We start from the raw sequence: 15,987 nt of genomic DNA, 5'->3' as shown, positions 1-15,987 counted from the left end.
TACATCCACAGTTAATAATACATCCATGATCCACAGTATAAACATAGTAGACATCAGGTTATACTTTCTTATTCTTATTCTTATTCTTATTCTTATTCTTATTCTTATTCTTATTCTTATTCTTATTCTTATTCTTATTCTTATTCTTATTCTTATTCTTATTCTTATTCTTATTCTTATTCTTATTCTTATTCTTATTCTTATTCTTATTCTTATTCTTATTCTTATTCTTATTCTTATGTGGTCTCCCAGTCAGAAGTCAGCGTCCTTTCCTCATTGGCCAATCACGGCGCTCGAGGGGAGTAGCACGCGCCCCACCTTGTTTCGATCACGTGATCTGCGCTTGGGGAAGATGGTGGAAGTTTCTTCTTCCTTGAACAGAAGCCCCGACTGAAACCAAAACACCCTGTAGACAGGGCTGGAAGTGGAGCACGGCGTTACCAGCGTCTCTTCAGACCCCGGTAAGCTGTCGAATATCATGTTGATGTCTGTTTGGGGTTTTCATTGGCCAAGGGACTTTGTGGTTTCTAACCAGCCATGATGATGACACAAGCTAGCAGGCTAACAGTTAGCCGCAGTGTTATGGCATTAAGCTGTCAACACAGCGCTCCCAGCTGGCATTCAACACGTACTCGGCTGCGTCTCCTCTTTCATAAACTGTGCACTTTGACTGTGCTCGAATGTTTTCTTTGTAAAGTGTGGTTAGTCAAAAACTTCTGGTTGGATTAAATTATATAATCTTAACCACTACTGTTAGCTTAGCATGTTTCTCTACTGTTACGATAATAGAGATACTTTGCATAGTTTAGTGGTTAATCACGTGTCATTGTCCCGATGTTTGCTATTCAATGCTTTTAACAAATAGCCTATCTTGTGTATCATTCTTGAACTACTTGTGGATAGATACAAGTAGCTCAATAATATGATAAAACAAGTATTATATTATTGGTGTATTACAATACACTTATATTAGGCAAATATCCCACACTGAAAGATGCATTTCCCTAAGACTCTGTGGGAGTCCTCTGAATTTTGTTTGCATGCATGATATTAAAGCTGTCTTGTGTTTGTGATAGACTTTACTTCTCCTATTATGTAAACTAGTCACTGAAGTAGTTATAACTTTCTAACCACCTACTACAACCAGAAGTTAAATGGAAACATCAAAATACTAGTTCAGTTCTGTCACTAAGTTTCAGATGCATTGGAGCCATTCCACAGAAGTTTAATATTCAAAGACCGTTAATATGCAAAGACTTAAACAGTAAGTCTGCGGCGTCAGCGCTCATGATGAATAATTGACCAAAGCTTTAGTAGAAGTGAAAGTTTACCCAGAGAGCTCCTGACTTCTTCCTGCCCTGCCGTGTGCATCACAAATGAGGGGGCTGACACGGATGTATTATTCAGTGCAACACAGCGTGGCGTCATTCTAAACCTGATTACGGACTAGTTTCTTTTATATACACTACTGTTCCAAAGTTTGGGGTCACCCTGGCCAGCTATAGCTTCTTTAATCAGCACAACAGTTTTCAGCAGTGCTAGCATAATTGCATGAGGGTCACTCCTCTAACACGATAACTAACACAGTGTACCATTAGAACACTGGAGCGATGGTTTGCTAGAAATGCTCCTCTGCTCACCTTGTAGGTATTCCATTAAAAATCACCCGTTCCAAGCGACAATAGGCATTCACATTAACAATGTCTAGACTGTATTTCTGATTAATTTAATGTTCATTGAAAAAAGCAGTGCTTTTCTTTCAAAAATAAGAACATTTTAATGTGACCCCAAACTTTTGAGCGGTGGTGTATATTTGTTTTACATTGAATTGTACTTGGTTCAATATTATTATGATGGTGTGAATTTTGTTGCATCGTGTTATTATTCTCTCTTTCTATTTAAACAATTGCATTTGACAATATCACAATGCTATCCTCTGAACAAAGGGATTTCAGAATCTTAAGAGAGACTAATGTTTGCAATGTTCATATTATCTTTTTGAACGCTGGTAAATCCTATGAATGTAGAGTTGGGACAGCTTTAACCTGGTGTTACTGTTTATCTTGTTTGACCCTTACAGCGATCTCTCTATTCATTAATTTGCTCAAGGCACAGAAGTAGCTTACTTTTCTTTTATCTTCTAGTACAAACTCACTCATAAGTAACATTGTCCCTTACAGGTCGATACTCCAGCCCTATGTCATGGCCGGGGGAACCACCAAAACAGGGACTTCTAATGGCTACCCTCTGAAAGCACAACTACAAATCATTGGTAATAAAGCAACACCTTATAATAAGACATTGAATCTAGAATCTACACCATAACAAAACCGTTCCCTATGCATCTTTCAGTGTTATCAGCAAAACTAAAAGAAAACAAGAAGAACTGGTTCGGGCCCAGTCCTTATGTGGAGGTTACGGTGGATGGACAATCCAAAAAGACGGAGAAATGCACCAACACTCACAGCCCCAAATGGAAGCAGCCACTCACTGTGTAAGTTTATGACAACCAACAAATTGTTAAGATAATAAATACATTGCATGATTAATTTTTCTGGGACATCATCAGGTTATGAACCATTAAACCTTTCCCTTTAATCCTGCACTAGGACTTCTCCTGTTCACATCCAGCCAATTGATTTTAAGCAAAACATTTTCCACCTCTGACTATCTCGCTCTGGCAAAGAACTTCCTGTTCATTTTACACTGTCGAAGTTATTTTATTTTTTTTAAGCGAAAATGTTGACACGTGTTCTAGGCACTAAGCCAACTCCGTCAAGGCACCGATGCCGGTATGTCTCTAAAGTCAATTGAAACCAGCCATGCTCAAAGTATGCCAATAAATGCTTATTGTAGCTCCAGTCACTAACCAACAAAAGATAATACAGCAAAATATGACGATACAAAAAAAACAAACCGTACACCAAAGACATGACGGTACAATATGCCAAAGACATGACAACAACAAAAACAAAGGTTTCTCTATCTATGTGCTTAAATGCAGCTCTCAGATAATGTACCCAAGAACAAAGAGAAATACTTGGTTTATACTGTATACCTTTCAGAGAGGGGTTGCCCAAAGGAGTGCCTATTTCTTGGAAACAATCTGCATATTGATTTCACTCTCCCAATTATGCTAAGTCACAGAGAGTGTCTTCAAAACGAAATGCGTTAATAATTTATCTCCAGAGACAAAAAGCAAGTCAAAATTCACCAAATGTTCCTCAATCATCTAATAATAATCTCACACTGCTGGACTGTGTTGAATCAGACCGTTTTTTTCCTATGAAAGATGTAAGCTGTGGAGTTAAGTATTGTCCTCTCAGTTGAAATTGAATGTATAAAAGTCTAATTTCAATTGCCATTACTTAGACAAATCGGCAGAATAATGTAGTCCTGGTCTACACAGTCTTAGTCATCCAAATGAGCTGTCTATCACGCTTGTATTCTCCTCACAGCCGACCACAAGACACTGACTCTGCTATTACCTCAGTGCATCTTGGCTTTAACAAAAGCTTTGACAGCGACTGAAATGATAGGCTTGTTCTCTGAAACCAGTAATCAAATGGGGACACACTATAATAATGGTATCTGCAATACAAGCGCTATAGCAGTAGGCATTTATTTGGTGCCAAATTAGCACGCTTTTTATAAATATATAGTAGCACGTTTTTCAGTGCTTTGATGAATGTGTTCAATAAAAAATAAACATGAATTATATAATTTATTTGAAACCGAAGAGAGCAGATAAAATATTTTCAGTTGTCGTTTTCAGGAAGACTGTGCCAGATTTTAGCTGCTTAAAACTGAATCAGCCTTTCAGCGTGTTTAGTCCTGACTCTGGGACCCCGTAGAGGACCACTCCCTGAGGTTCTCGGAGCCCGGGATGGCACTAACATGTCAGATGTACTTTGGTGCTTGGTCATGAATAGTACTCCCTGGGCATCAGAAACCCAGTGCAGACACCTGAGCTCTGGACGATCACCACTACAAGAGTGGCTTGATAAAGTTGCTTAGCCAGTTACTTCTTTCTCTGACAATTTTACAGTTACTTGTGCTAAAATGACATTATAGCCATCTTTTAAGGCTTGTCTAACTTACACTGGATCCTTCACGCGCCCCGTAACTGTGCAACACGTTCTCAGATCTGTTGTATGTGTAATTCTAACCCCATGTACACACTGACCTTCTTAAAATAGCCCTGATCTATGGTTTCTGCTGCACCCAGGGGGACAGTCATTATATAAGCAGTGTTTACTATTGGAGGTAATGGAGAAACACGCATGGCAGCTGGGCTCGAAATGCTAAGACTGTCCCTAAATAGCTTTTGTGCTACCTTCAATTCAAGTGTTTGTTAAAACTCCTGATGAGCGTGCAGATCGTTTTGTAATTGTGGAAAAGTTTGCATTTATGTGGCATCATAGTGAGGTGAGGACAAGTCCAAATTGTAATGTGCACATTTGCCTTTTGACGTACATGGTGTAACTGGTGTAACTTTATAATAACATTAGTACTGTAATGTTCATCTGCACATGTTCATCTGCTGAAAATATCTTCTCAGAATAGTATACTTTTCAGTCATGTGACTTTTTTTTGTCATGGGGGCCATTTTGAATACCAAAGTAGCATTATGCAGTACTACAACATGTATCTGTACCCCTACTAAGGATATAAATGAAAGACAACTGATTGACAGTGGCATTTTTATTTACTCGTAATCATTGCTCAAGAAGATAACAGTAAAACACTGTCAATGCCACTTTCAATCAGTTGTTTTTCATTTTCATCCTGAGCAGAGATATTGTTGCATGCTGTAGTACTGCATAATTCTACTTCGGTATTCAAAATGGCCGCCCGGAACTTTGCGTGATGTCATTGGAAAAGCATGTATAAAAAAATGGCGATGGGGGTCAATCACACAAACACATCAGGGTCCGTTGAAATGAGCCATGACTTTTTGTGAATTTTCTGATTGGAGATTCTCTTTCAAAAACATGCAACTTCCACAGTTATATTGGCTAAATGAAACCCAGCCTGGTCTATTTTGTCATTCATCCAGTGTTAACAAGTTCAATGGAGTGCTTTTGTGTGGGCGACTGTTGGGAATCCAATTTGGGTGTAGAAACGCAAACTGAAAAGTTTTTTTTTTTTCTTTTTTTACAGGATCGTGACCCCCTTCAGCAAACTGGTGTTTCGCGTTTGGAGCCACCAGACACTCAAGTCCGATGTGTTACTGGGCATGGCCACACTGGACGTCAGCGACACCCTCAAGAACAATGACATGAAAAGTGAGAGTCAGCACAACAAGATAGTAGGCCTACATCTTTACGAGACTTGTAAAGACCTCATATTCTATAACCATGCTACAATGTTGTTCATTTCTACTTCGATTGTCCAGGCTTTATTTAAAACGCTCACTCCTTTCTGTGCCAGTCTATGGATTGTCCAGGCATTTTATTTTCTATGCTCTATTCACCCCATGTTGTGTCTGCATTTTGACAGTTTGCGAGGTGGTGCAGACGCTACAGTTGTGCACGGATCAGATTGACGTGGTGGGAGACCTGTCTGTTTGTCTGGACGGAATGACAGTCGACCCGGAGACGTTCGCCAGCGCGGAGGCTGCTCAACATAGTCAGTTTCATCCTTTGACATTTTCTGTTGAGTAGTTCTGTCTATTTTTTTGTACTTTTTGATCTAATGCCATTTCCATAGATACATCAAACGGGGAGTCGTCTAATCAACCTAATGGTGAATCCGTCGTAAGGTAATTTCTTATACTCCTTAGTTTGATCTTAACTAGAGGTGGGCATAGATTCATTTTTTTAATCTAGATTAATCTAGATTAATTCTGAAATTAATCTAGATTAATCTAGATTAAAATGGCTCGCTTGTATTCTGCCGAAACCATTCAGAATATGTGTGCTACCCAAAAAATGACTAAAAGTAAGTCTTTGAAAACGAGTTTCTCAAGTCAGGTGGTGCGTTAGACCAGGACTTTTATCGATTCTCCTTATCGATCCGGGACTTTAATGGTGCTCTTATCGGTACTTTAAAAGAAAAAAGAAAAACGTTAGAGGCTACTGTATATAGGCAATGTAGCCTAGGCCAATATTTTTTATTAAACTTTTTTATTACACATTTACTCTGCATTTGGACCTAATGTATTCCCAATTTGTGCAAACACTTAATATATGGGAGGTAAAATACAAGTATAGACCAAAATGTAAAGTGTAATATTTTACAAAATAATCTAGTAAGTAAAGGATTAAGTGTCATAGTTTGTTAATCAGGCTGTTGGTTAGATTTGGCTGGAGCTATTGGGACTGAGCCTAAAGGAAAACTGCTGTAAAATAATGACCTGGAGCCACTTTAAGCTTGTGTCCAGTGGGTCAACACCGACTCGCACTGACACGTGTGCGCGTTCACGCCATTGTGTGCGCCGTTTGCGGAACGAATAGACTTGAATCGGGTATTTGTGACAGTGCGAGGCTCTGTTCAGTATGAAGGCGTTACGTTTCGCTTTTAACAGCGGGTCAGCGTCAGCAGCTCGGGGGGGTTTACGCAGCGTGTCGTTCCCGTGCACACCTGTCTCACCGCACCACGGCTGCAGAAGGAGGCACGGAGCGGAGCGGGGCAGGTCCGACAACGCGCTCTGGTGCGGGGCTTTTAGTGCTTATTTTAGCGCGGGTGATGCGACCCCGTTAGCCCGACTGTTCTCACAGAAGAAGTAAATAAACTCACTGTGGATCAGTCGTAGAACTTGCTGCTCTTTGCCTCTTTATCCGATTCTCACTCGTCTGGTCAAAGCGTCCATTTGGCAAAACTTAATCCATAACAAAAGTAGCTACAGCATCCGCGTGGCAGTTGTTTTGGTTTCAGAGGAATCTCGTAACAGCGAGGCTGCGTGTGAGATGCATTCATGGACCGTAAGAAGTGCGGGAAACGCAACTTTTTCACAAATGCGTGGAAAAAACGGACAAATAATTTGCAGTCTGATACACTTTGCTTGCGCCAGAGGCCTCAGGCCGGAATACTTTAAGCCCTGCATAAAATACCATGGTGAAAGTCAACATAGCTTGCAGAGTATAGACCCAGCTCCCAACCCAGCTTTGAGAATAGATTAACGGCGATATTTTTTTTATCGCCCGATAAGAGTCTCGCGTTAACGCAGCACATTAACGCCGATAATGGCCCACCACTAATCATAACTCAATTGACTTAATGCTGTTGAGTTTATTTTCATTCACAAATGTCTTGCCTTCTCTCTTCTTCAAGGCGTAGTCGTGACAACTCTCCAGCTGTAGATGGTGTTGAGCACAGGTCTTCCCCTGGAGGTCGGAGGCTGACCAACAACACAGGCTCTCCCTCACCAAGCACTAGGCCGCTGAGACCCCCCAGGCCGTCCAGACCCCCTCCCCCTACCCCTCGAAGACCGACATCCTCACCAGGTATGACAACTTTTAAAAATGTTTTTCAACATAGAAATGTACAGCCGCCTCTATAAAAGCCTAATTGTTAAAAACAATGAAAATTAAATCAAACATTTAGTGTCAGGTGTCAGGCTTCCACATAATACGTTTTTTTTTTTCTTCTTAATCTTTACAGCATTATCGTCTAATGGCCCCACACCTGTAGAGGGCAGTAATGGTCAGTCGGATACCCCGGTCAGAACGCCAGCCCCTGCAGGGTCTGCGGCACCAGAGTCCAGTCCGTCTCCGGGTCCAGAGAGGAGCTCCACTTCTGCCGCCTCCACTCCAGGGTCTGCAGCTACCAGACAGCCCACCAGCACTGTAGCCCCGTCAGTGAGTCCAGGAGTACCAGCGATCAGCACCGGACCTCTCCCTCCAGGGTAAACTTCTAAAGAACTGTATGAGCAGATTAGACTGTGCCTGAATAAGAATATTCAGCTTGTGAGAAGGTATTGTTAATAGAGCAGTTCCTATTGCACACAGTGATGGAGAACAACAAACTAATGTATAACGACCTGCATTATTGAGTTTCATAAAACAATCTCTTTTTTCTGTAATAAAGATGGGAGCAGAGGGTGGATCAGAACGGCAGGGTTTATTTCGTCGATCATGTGGAGAAGAGAACTACGTGGGAACGCCCTGAACCGCTGCCCCCTGGGTAAAAAGAGCTTGCTCTTCAACTTCTATTGTTTACGCTTCTGTCAGAAGCACCTAATCTCATTCAGGACAGTTCTGTCTTGTTTCACTTAACGACGGAAGTCTCACATTTCCCTGGTCTGTTTTGTAGTTGGGAGCGCAGACTGGACCCCATGGGCCGTGTGTACTTTGTGGACCACATATCCAGAACCACCACATGGCAGAGGCCTACGATGGAGACCGTGCGTAATTATGAGCAGTGGCAGCAGCAGCGCAGCCAGTTACAGGGAGCCATGCAGCAGTTCAACCAAAGGTTCATGCTCGGCGTAAGGGACACTCACTTCTCTTCTACATTTGATATGTAGGCTGTGTTCTTGGGGAAAGTTAATTATGTTCTTTGCTTCAGACTCAAGACCCAGCTGCATCTCAGGAGTTTGATCCTCTCGGTCCGCTGCCAACTGGATGGGGTAAATTTTCTCAAATATGTTCCGTATTTTCTAATATTTAATTTGCAGGGCTTGAGTTATACAAGACTGAGTCTGAACCACAATGTACATTGGTCTATTATTTCTCTTTGCTTAAAGGAATAGGCCACTGTTTTTACACACTGAGATATGTTCTTACCTTAGCTTAGACAAGTTCATTTGTACCGGTCTTCTGGTTTTCATGCGTGCCCTCAGTCGCGTAAGCACAGCACAGAAGGCGTTAGCATTTAGCCTCTCCTCCTCACCTCTAGAGCTCAAAACAAACTATCTTCTATCTAAGCTACCAAGCTTAGATAGAAGCTTGGTATCTTCTATCTTCACCTCATTTTGGAGCTATAGAGGAGAGGAGGAGAGGCTATGCTATGTTTACGTGACTGAGGGCATACGTGAAGACCAGACAGGTACAAATTAACTTGTCTAAGCTAAGGTAAGAACATATCTCAGAGTGAAAAATATTCCTTTAATATTTGCAGAAATATATATATATACACTGCGTTCCAAATTATTATGCAAATTGGATTTTTGTGTCAAAAAGGTTAAAAAAAAAGCAATAATAATGAAACTCATGGATGGTATCGTGTCTTGGGGCTCTATGAATCACTGACACAAATCTCAGAGACCTGGGATGATTAGTTTTCAGGTTAAGCCCAGTTAAGGGAAAAACTACTGAAAAAGGGTGTTCCACTTTATTATGCAGATCATCATTTTCAAGCAATATGGTAAAGAAAAAGGGTCTTTCTGCTGATGAAAAGCGTGAAATAGTTGAATGCCTTGGTCTAGCTATGAAAACCATCAATATTTCATGAAAAATTAAGCTTAATCATCGTACAGATAAGAGATCTGTGGATGATTCAGAGCACACTCCGTTTTGTGCCGATAAAGGCACAATATGGACGGTTTCTGCCAGACAAACACATCAGATTAAGAGAACAGATGCTACAAAGCAGCATACAGGTATTTGAAGCTGCTGGTGCCTCTGGAGTCTCCCAAACATCAAGGTGTAGGACCCTCCAGAGGCTGCAGTTGTGCATAAACCTTCTATCCGGGCCTCCCCTAAATGGCTAATTGAATGCTGATGAACAGAAACGGCTGCAGTGGCTCAGAAATACATGAGGACTCATTTTCAAACGGTCTTGTTCACTGATGAGCGCCGTGTAGCCCTGGATGGTTAACTCAATGGAGTAGTGAATGGTTGGTGAATGGCCACAATGTCCCAACAAGGCTGTGACGTCAGTAAAGAGGTAGCGGAGTCATGTTTTGGGCCAGAATCATGGGGAGAGAGCTGGTCGGCCCCTTTAGGCCCTTTTAGGATCCCTGAAGGTGTGAAAATGACCTTTGAAAAATATGTGGAGTTTCTGACTGACCACTGTCTTCTATGCTACAAAAAGAAGAGCCGTGCTTTCCCTAACAAAATCCTCTTCATGCATGACAACGCACCATGTCCTGCTGTAAAGAATACCTCTGTATCACTGGCTGCTATGGGCATAAAAGGAGAGAAACTCATGATGTGGACCCCCTCCTCCCCTGACTTCAACCCTATTGAGAACCTTTGGAGCCTCAACAAAAAAAACTTCTATGAGGGTGGGAGGCAGTTTTCATCAGAACAGCAGCTCTGGGAGGCTATTCTAACATCCTGCAAAGGAATCCAGGCAGAAACTGTCCAAAAACTTACAATTTTAAGGGATTTAAGAATGTTGAAGCTGCTATCACACAAGGGCTCCTGTGTTAAAATATAACTTGACCTGTTAATATTTTTTTGATTGAAATAGCTTTTGATTTCAGTAAATATGACCTCCTAATGCTACAAATACAACAAATGACCATTTTCAGTTAATTATGAGCTTTAAAATGTACTGAAACGATGAGTTGCATAATAATTTGGAACAGTGGATTTTGAGGTTTTTACTATATTTATTTTTGAAAAAAATACTGTTATCACTAGGAAATTGTTTCCACCACATTTAAATGATCCTCTACCAGTTAAAGACTTAAAAATTATGCTGACTCTCATTTGAGTTGACAATTTAGAAAATCTTAGAAAAATGTCATTTGCATAATAATTTGGAACGCAGTGTATATAGAATAATATGTTGCCACTTTCTACAAATTTTTCAGAAAAGAGAACAGACTCCAATGGCAGAGTGTATTTTGTTCATCACCCAACTCGCACCACACAGTGGGAGGACCCTCGAACTCAGGGGTTAGTGGGGCGTTTCTTTAACTAAATCTTCTACCCAAGGTTAAAACTATTCATCAATAAACATATATGATTGTTTCAATAAGGCCTGTTTTTCATTCTGTGTCAGGTTGTTGAATGACAAACCACTTCCGGAGGGTTGGGAGATGAGATTCACTGTAGATGGTATCCCATATTTTGTGGACCACAACAGAAGAACAACCACCTACATCGATCCACGAACCGGAAAGTCTTCACTGTATGTACTTGACTGATCACATCAGTTTGTGTTTGTTTGCAAAACCAGTTTTTCTGTGTCTGGACACTGACGGCACAATGCTCCATAAAGACTTGTACTTTTTATAATCTCATATATTCATCATTAATCTCCTTTGTAAGCACAGACATCATTGTGTAGCACCAATTGAATGCTCTGTAAGCTGTCATGCAAAGGAAATAGTAGCTATAATTAATAGCTATAATTTACTCGACAACAAGATAAAGTTAATACCTCAGTTCAGTAGTACCTGACCTACCTAAAGTAGCAGTAGTAGTTCTCTAAATATGTTTAAATATACATACATTCACAGCAATTAGAAATAGGAATGCACTTGAATGAATACAAGACCATAAACACATTTTGTGTGCTTTTTGGCCACACAATACTAATGAAATATTGTAACTTGATGTATTAACAGTGAAAACGGGCCTCAGATCACTTACGTCAGAGACTTCAAAGCCAAAGTGCAGTGCTTCAGAGCCTGGTGCCAGGTATGTGCCATGTTACTGGATGTAATCATTTTGATTTCGACACCTGATTTAATCAATTTACTGTCTTGTGTAGCAATTGTCAATGTCTCAACACATAAAAATCACTGTGACCAGAAAAACGTTATTTGAGGATTCCTTCCAGCAGGTAATGCTCTACTTTGTATTTGTTTTTTGGCCCATACTTACATACTAAGTTTGTAAGAATTCACAATGTGCGTTTGACTTCTCATCTAGATAATGAGCTTCAATGCTCAGGATCTGCGCAGAAGACTTTGGATCATCTTCCCTGGAGAAGAAGGCCTCGACTATGGAGGAGTTGCCAGGCAAGTTCTTTTTCTATTCAACTTCGAAGCTTTTAATAAGGGCAACCTAATCTCTTTGAAATGACTATCATCTTACTCCGAAAGTATCACATCATAATGTTTTCTTCAGGGAGTGGTTCTTCCTCCTTTCCCATGAGGTGCTGAACCCCATGTACTGCTTGTTTGAATACGCTGGGAAAGACAACTACTGTCTCCAAATCAACCCTGCTTCCTACATCAACCCAGACCACCTCAAGTACTTCAAGTTCATCGGACGCTTCATTGCCATGGTGTGTACCTTTGTTTTTTATGGACTGAATGTCACAATAATTACGTTACAATTTAACAAACCGATAAGGTGCTTTTTCTACAGGCTCTCTTCCACGGAAAGTTCATAGACACTGGCTTCTCGCTGCCTTTTTACAAACGCATCCTGAACAAGCCCTTGACACTCAAAGACCTAGAGTCTATAGATCCTGAGTTCTACAACTCTCTCATATGGATTAAGTGAGTGGGAACTCTTCTTCTTACTTTGTGGCAGAGACTTTCTCTGATAAAGTGTGAATTGATTTATTGATAAATTCCTATCAGGGATAACAACATCGAGGAGTGTGGCCTCGAGATGTTTTTCTCTGTTGATAAGGAGATTCTTGGAGAGATCTCGACTCATGAGCTCAAACCCGACGGAGGAGATATCCAGGTTACAGAGGAGAACAAAGAGGAATACGTCAGGTGAGCTTATATTGCTCTTACATGATCTTGAATTTACAAGAGACTCCAGTGCTTATTTGGCGTGTCTTGTCACAGGTTGGTGGCTGAGTGGAGGTTGTCTCGGGGAGTGGAGGAGCAGACTCAGGCGTTCTTCGAAGGCTTCAACGAGGTCCTCCCTCAGCAGTACCTGCAGTATTTTGATGCCAAAGAGCTGGAGGTACAGCTGTAGATAGATGAGCTGAAGACGATCGAAAAGGCGCGTGTGTGTGTTACAAATGTAATCGTGTGCTTGCAGGTCATGCTGTGTGGGATGCAGGAGATTGATCTGGGAGACTGGCAGAGGAACACCATTTACAGACATTACGCCCGCAGCAGCAAACAGATCGTCTGGTTCTGGCAGGTCAGGCAGCTGATGTTTATTTCATTTTCATATCAAAATATATTCTGTGCCTTGTTCTTTGATGGGATTTGGCTGAATTGTGAACTGAATTGCTCATCATGGGTCTCGGGTGATGATAAATGAGTAGTTAACAATTCAAAACGAAATATTCAGTCTTTTAAATGTTGATTTATCTGCAGTTTATGAAAGAGATGGACAATGAGAAGAGAATGAGACTTCTTCAGTTTGTGACTGGAACCTGCCGCCTGCCTGTGGGCGGATTCGCTGACCTTATGGGTAACCTGTTGTCTTTCATTATACAACATTGATATTTAAATATCTGAATGTGTTTTCATTTATTGTGTTTTGCTTTTCTAGGGAGCAATGGGCCTCAGAAATTTTGCATTGAAAAGGTCGGAAAAGAAAACTGGCTTCCCAGGAGCCACACCTGGTGAGTGATCAAAGCCCCATTTAAAAGTTTGAATGATGTGGCTCTAAGTTAGTGTTACAAACCTGGCTCTTGGGTACATAAGTGTGCAGAAGACAACAAGACATGTCCAAGTCCCAGTGCAGACAAACCCCACAAACCAGACCAAAAAGACCAAATAGATATTACAACAGAGTGTCTTTGCCGTTTTCACTGGTGCAAAACTTAGTACTGCTTTAAGTTCGACCTTTTACTAAGTAACTTGTTTACCTTAATAAATCCTTTCCGTAGTCCCTCTGGGGGTAATACAAGTGTTAATTGGATGTTTGGGGGGGTCTTTCATTTCCCCCTGGTGTCTCTGGCCAGAAAACCACAATTGCAACTTTGCTGCCTCTGGGTCAGAGCCACCAATACACACTAATGGAATCATGAAGATGTCATTGGATGTACAATATCCCTCTCAGTTACTGGTAACGCTTTAGAATACAGCCTGCGAGTTCCAGGTGTAAGTACGGGTAACAAGAAAGTAATTACACATGTAAGTACAGGTACTCTTACAACGTGTAACAAGGGGGAACAATGTGTAACAAGGAAGTATAAATGTGTTACAAGGGGGACCAATGTGTAACAAGGCAGTACAATGTGTCACAAGGGGGAACAATGTGTAACTACGTGTCAAGGTGTAGTAAAGGTATTCAAAGAGCAATTAATGGTGCTGAGCTGTCACATAGTTGTGGCAAAAGGGAATGTGGTACTATAAATTGTGCATTAATTTTAATGCACAATTATTAATAATTATTAAGAGTAATTATCCCAAGATTGTGGGAAGACTTCAGAGACCTTTGAGTGAGCTGTACAAGGCAAGGACACTGACAAAAGCTCGAGCTAGTGCCTCTGGCTTCGCTCACCCTCTGTAGCCTGATAAACCAGACCCACCTTCTTTCTGCACGAAAGAAGGTGGGTCTGGCCACGCACGGTAGACAAGTTGTTGATTGGCGGCTAAGGCCGAGCCGAACCAATCACGACCGTCCCAGAGAAATGAGAAGGTTACGTCACTCGCTGCACCTCTATGTTTTTAGTTCAATTAACGTTAACATCAGCCAAAACTAATCATTGGATGAAGTAGTCAAGGATTTTGCCTCGCGTTCTCCGCGTGAGTTTATATTCAATTAAACATTTGTTTAATTGGACACAGCTGTCGTCACGTCCGCTAATCGCCGATTGGTTTATTTCACTGACAATCTGTGCGTGTTAGGCCCGCCCGTTCAAACTGCTCCAATTGCTCCGTGACCAGACTAACTCCCTGCATGGAATGACAGGGAAGAGTATGGCAGAGCCAGGCAACACCCTCTGAACCCTCAGTTTGAGCTTCTGAACTCTAGGAGGCGATACAGAGTCCCACTGGCTAAAAAGGCTGTGTTTAAGAAATCTTTTGTCCCCTGTGCTGTGGGAATTCTGAATGAAGCAGCGACCTGAATACAATTGCCACAGAAGTGAACTGTTCGTGTGTGTTTTTGTTTTATTTTTTTCCTATTGGGCATGTTTGTATTGTCCACAGTCTTGTATTTCTGTGTGTCGGTGAGCCAAAGATGAATTTCTACCGCGGTAGACAATAAAATTCTATTTTATTCTATTATTGAAAATATTCGCCTTCAATATTCGTCTTGTGAGGACGCTTTATTCAACTAATCCAGCTACAAATAAGCACTATAATAATCAGTCCAACCAATGCACCCATGAACGGTTGAACTTACATAACCATTAATTCCCCCCTTCTCTCTTCTAGCTTCAACAGACTGGACCTGCCTCCATACAAGAGTTACGAACAGCTCAAGGAGAAGCTGATGTTTGCCATTGAGGAGACAGAAGGCTTCGGACAAGAGTGACCTGTGTGCTGCCCGTCACAGATGTTTAAATCAGGGATGGTCTTGTAGTGTGGAACGAAGAGTGCAGCCGCATGTTTGAACTGTGGTCTACCTGTACACACTGTGCTTCAGCGGGCCTCATGGTGCTGGCTGTGTGGTACCGCAAAAAAACAAACGAAAAAAAACATTTTTATTATTGAAACCAAAAACACAGAAAATTCTCCTGTCTCTCCGAACGAGCACCAAAATATGCATGAGATCCAAACCTCGCCCTTCAGATGTCACTTTAGATATAAGAACGCATATCTCTGAAGTTAGAAGAATACAGTGAAGCTTATGTTGATCAGGCTTTTAATTCTTCCACAAACTAGTCTTGGCTTTTCATCTTGACACTCTATTTCTACAAGTTGAACAGGTTTTTCAGGGTTCAGGGAGTTTTCATGTCTAGCTTACTACCACCATCCCGTGTGAAAACAATTATGAATAGAAATAAGCAAAAAACATTAACCCAAAAAATCGCGCAAGTTGCTTTCAATCAAAGACTCCGACTCTGGCGTTTTGCTCTGAACTGTAACTCTTGGTTGAAATGACACTAAATACATTGCTAGCTTTCAGAAAAGAACTAACATTTTTGGTGCTTGACGTGAACGGGAGACTGTGGGGCAACAGAAGAATAGAGAAGGAGCTCTGTGTTCCTGGTTCGATAGTATTTAATCTGTGAATCACTTTATGATTGTGAAAAGTGTTGTACGCTTCACTTATTTAT

The 15,987-nt window shown here is 41.2% G+C and overlaps 1 protein-coding gene across 2 annotated transcripts; it reads left to right on the top strand.

Moving 5' to 3' along the window:
- Positions 1 to 336: 336 nt before the first annotated feature.
- itchb (itchy E3 ubiquitin protein ligase b) lies at positions 337 to 15,469 on the top strand. 2 transcript variants are annotated; one of them, XM_079557576.1, is made up of 24 exons: positions 337 to 461; positions 2,181 to 2,272; positions 2,353 to 2,494; positions 5,164 to 5,288; positions 5,503 to 5,631; positions 5,713 to 5,764; positions 7,276 to 7,448; positions 7,606 to 7,849; positions 8,032 to 8,127; positions 8,257 to 8,431; positions 8,512 to 8,572; positions 10,706 to 10,790; positions 10,897 to 11,025; positions 11,465 to 11,537; positions 11,611 to 11,682; positions 11,772 to 11,860; positions 11,970 to 12,129; positions 12,213 to 12,346; positions 12,431 to 12,571; positions 12,647 to 12,767; positions 12,846 to 12,950; positions 13,130 to 13,226; positions 13,308 to 13,380; positions 15,143 to 15,469. In XM_079557576.1, exons 2-24 carry the CDS (start codon positions 2,203 to 2,205, stop codon positions 15,240 to 15,242), a joined length of 2,646 nt encoding a protein of 881 aa, XP_079413702.1. In that variant the 5' UTR covers positions 337 to 461; positions 2,181 to 2,202; the 3' UTR covers positions 15,243 to 15,469. The 2 variants fall into 2 exon arrangements, with proteins under 2 accessions (XP_079413702.1, XP_079413703.1); XM_079557577.1 differs by having other exon boundaries at positions 347 to 461; positions 11,772 to 11,864; positions 11,974 to 12,129.
- The last annotated feature ends 518 nt before the right edge of the window (positions 15,470 to 15,987 follow it).

The sequence above is a fragment of the Gobius niger genome (genome assembly GCF_951799975.1).
Source record: "Gobius niger genome assembly, chromosome: 6".
Classification (NCBI taxonomy): domain Eukaryota; kingdom Metazoa; phylum Chordata; class Actinopteri; order Gobiiformes; family Gobiidae; genus Gobius; species Gobius niger.
Note: the sequence above shows the minus strand (reverse complement) of the source record. Positions and strands in the feature narration are given on the sequence as shown.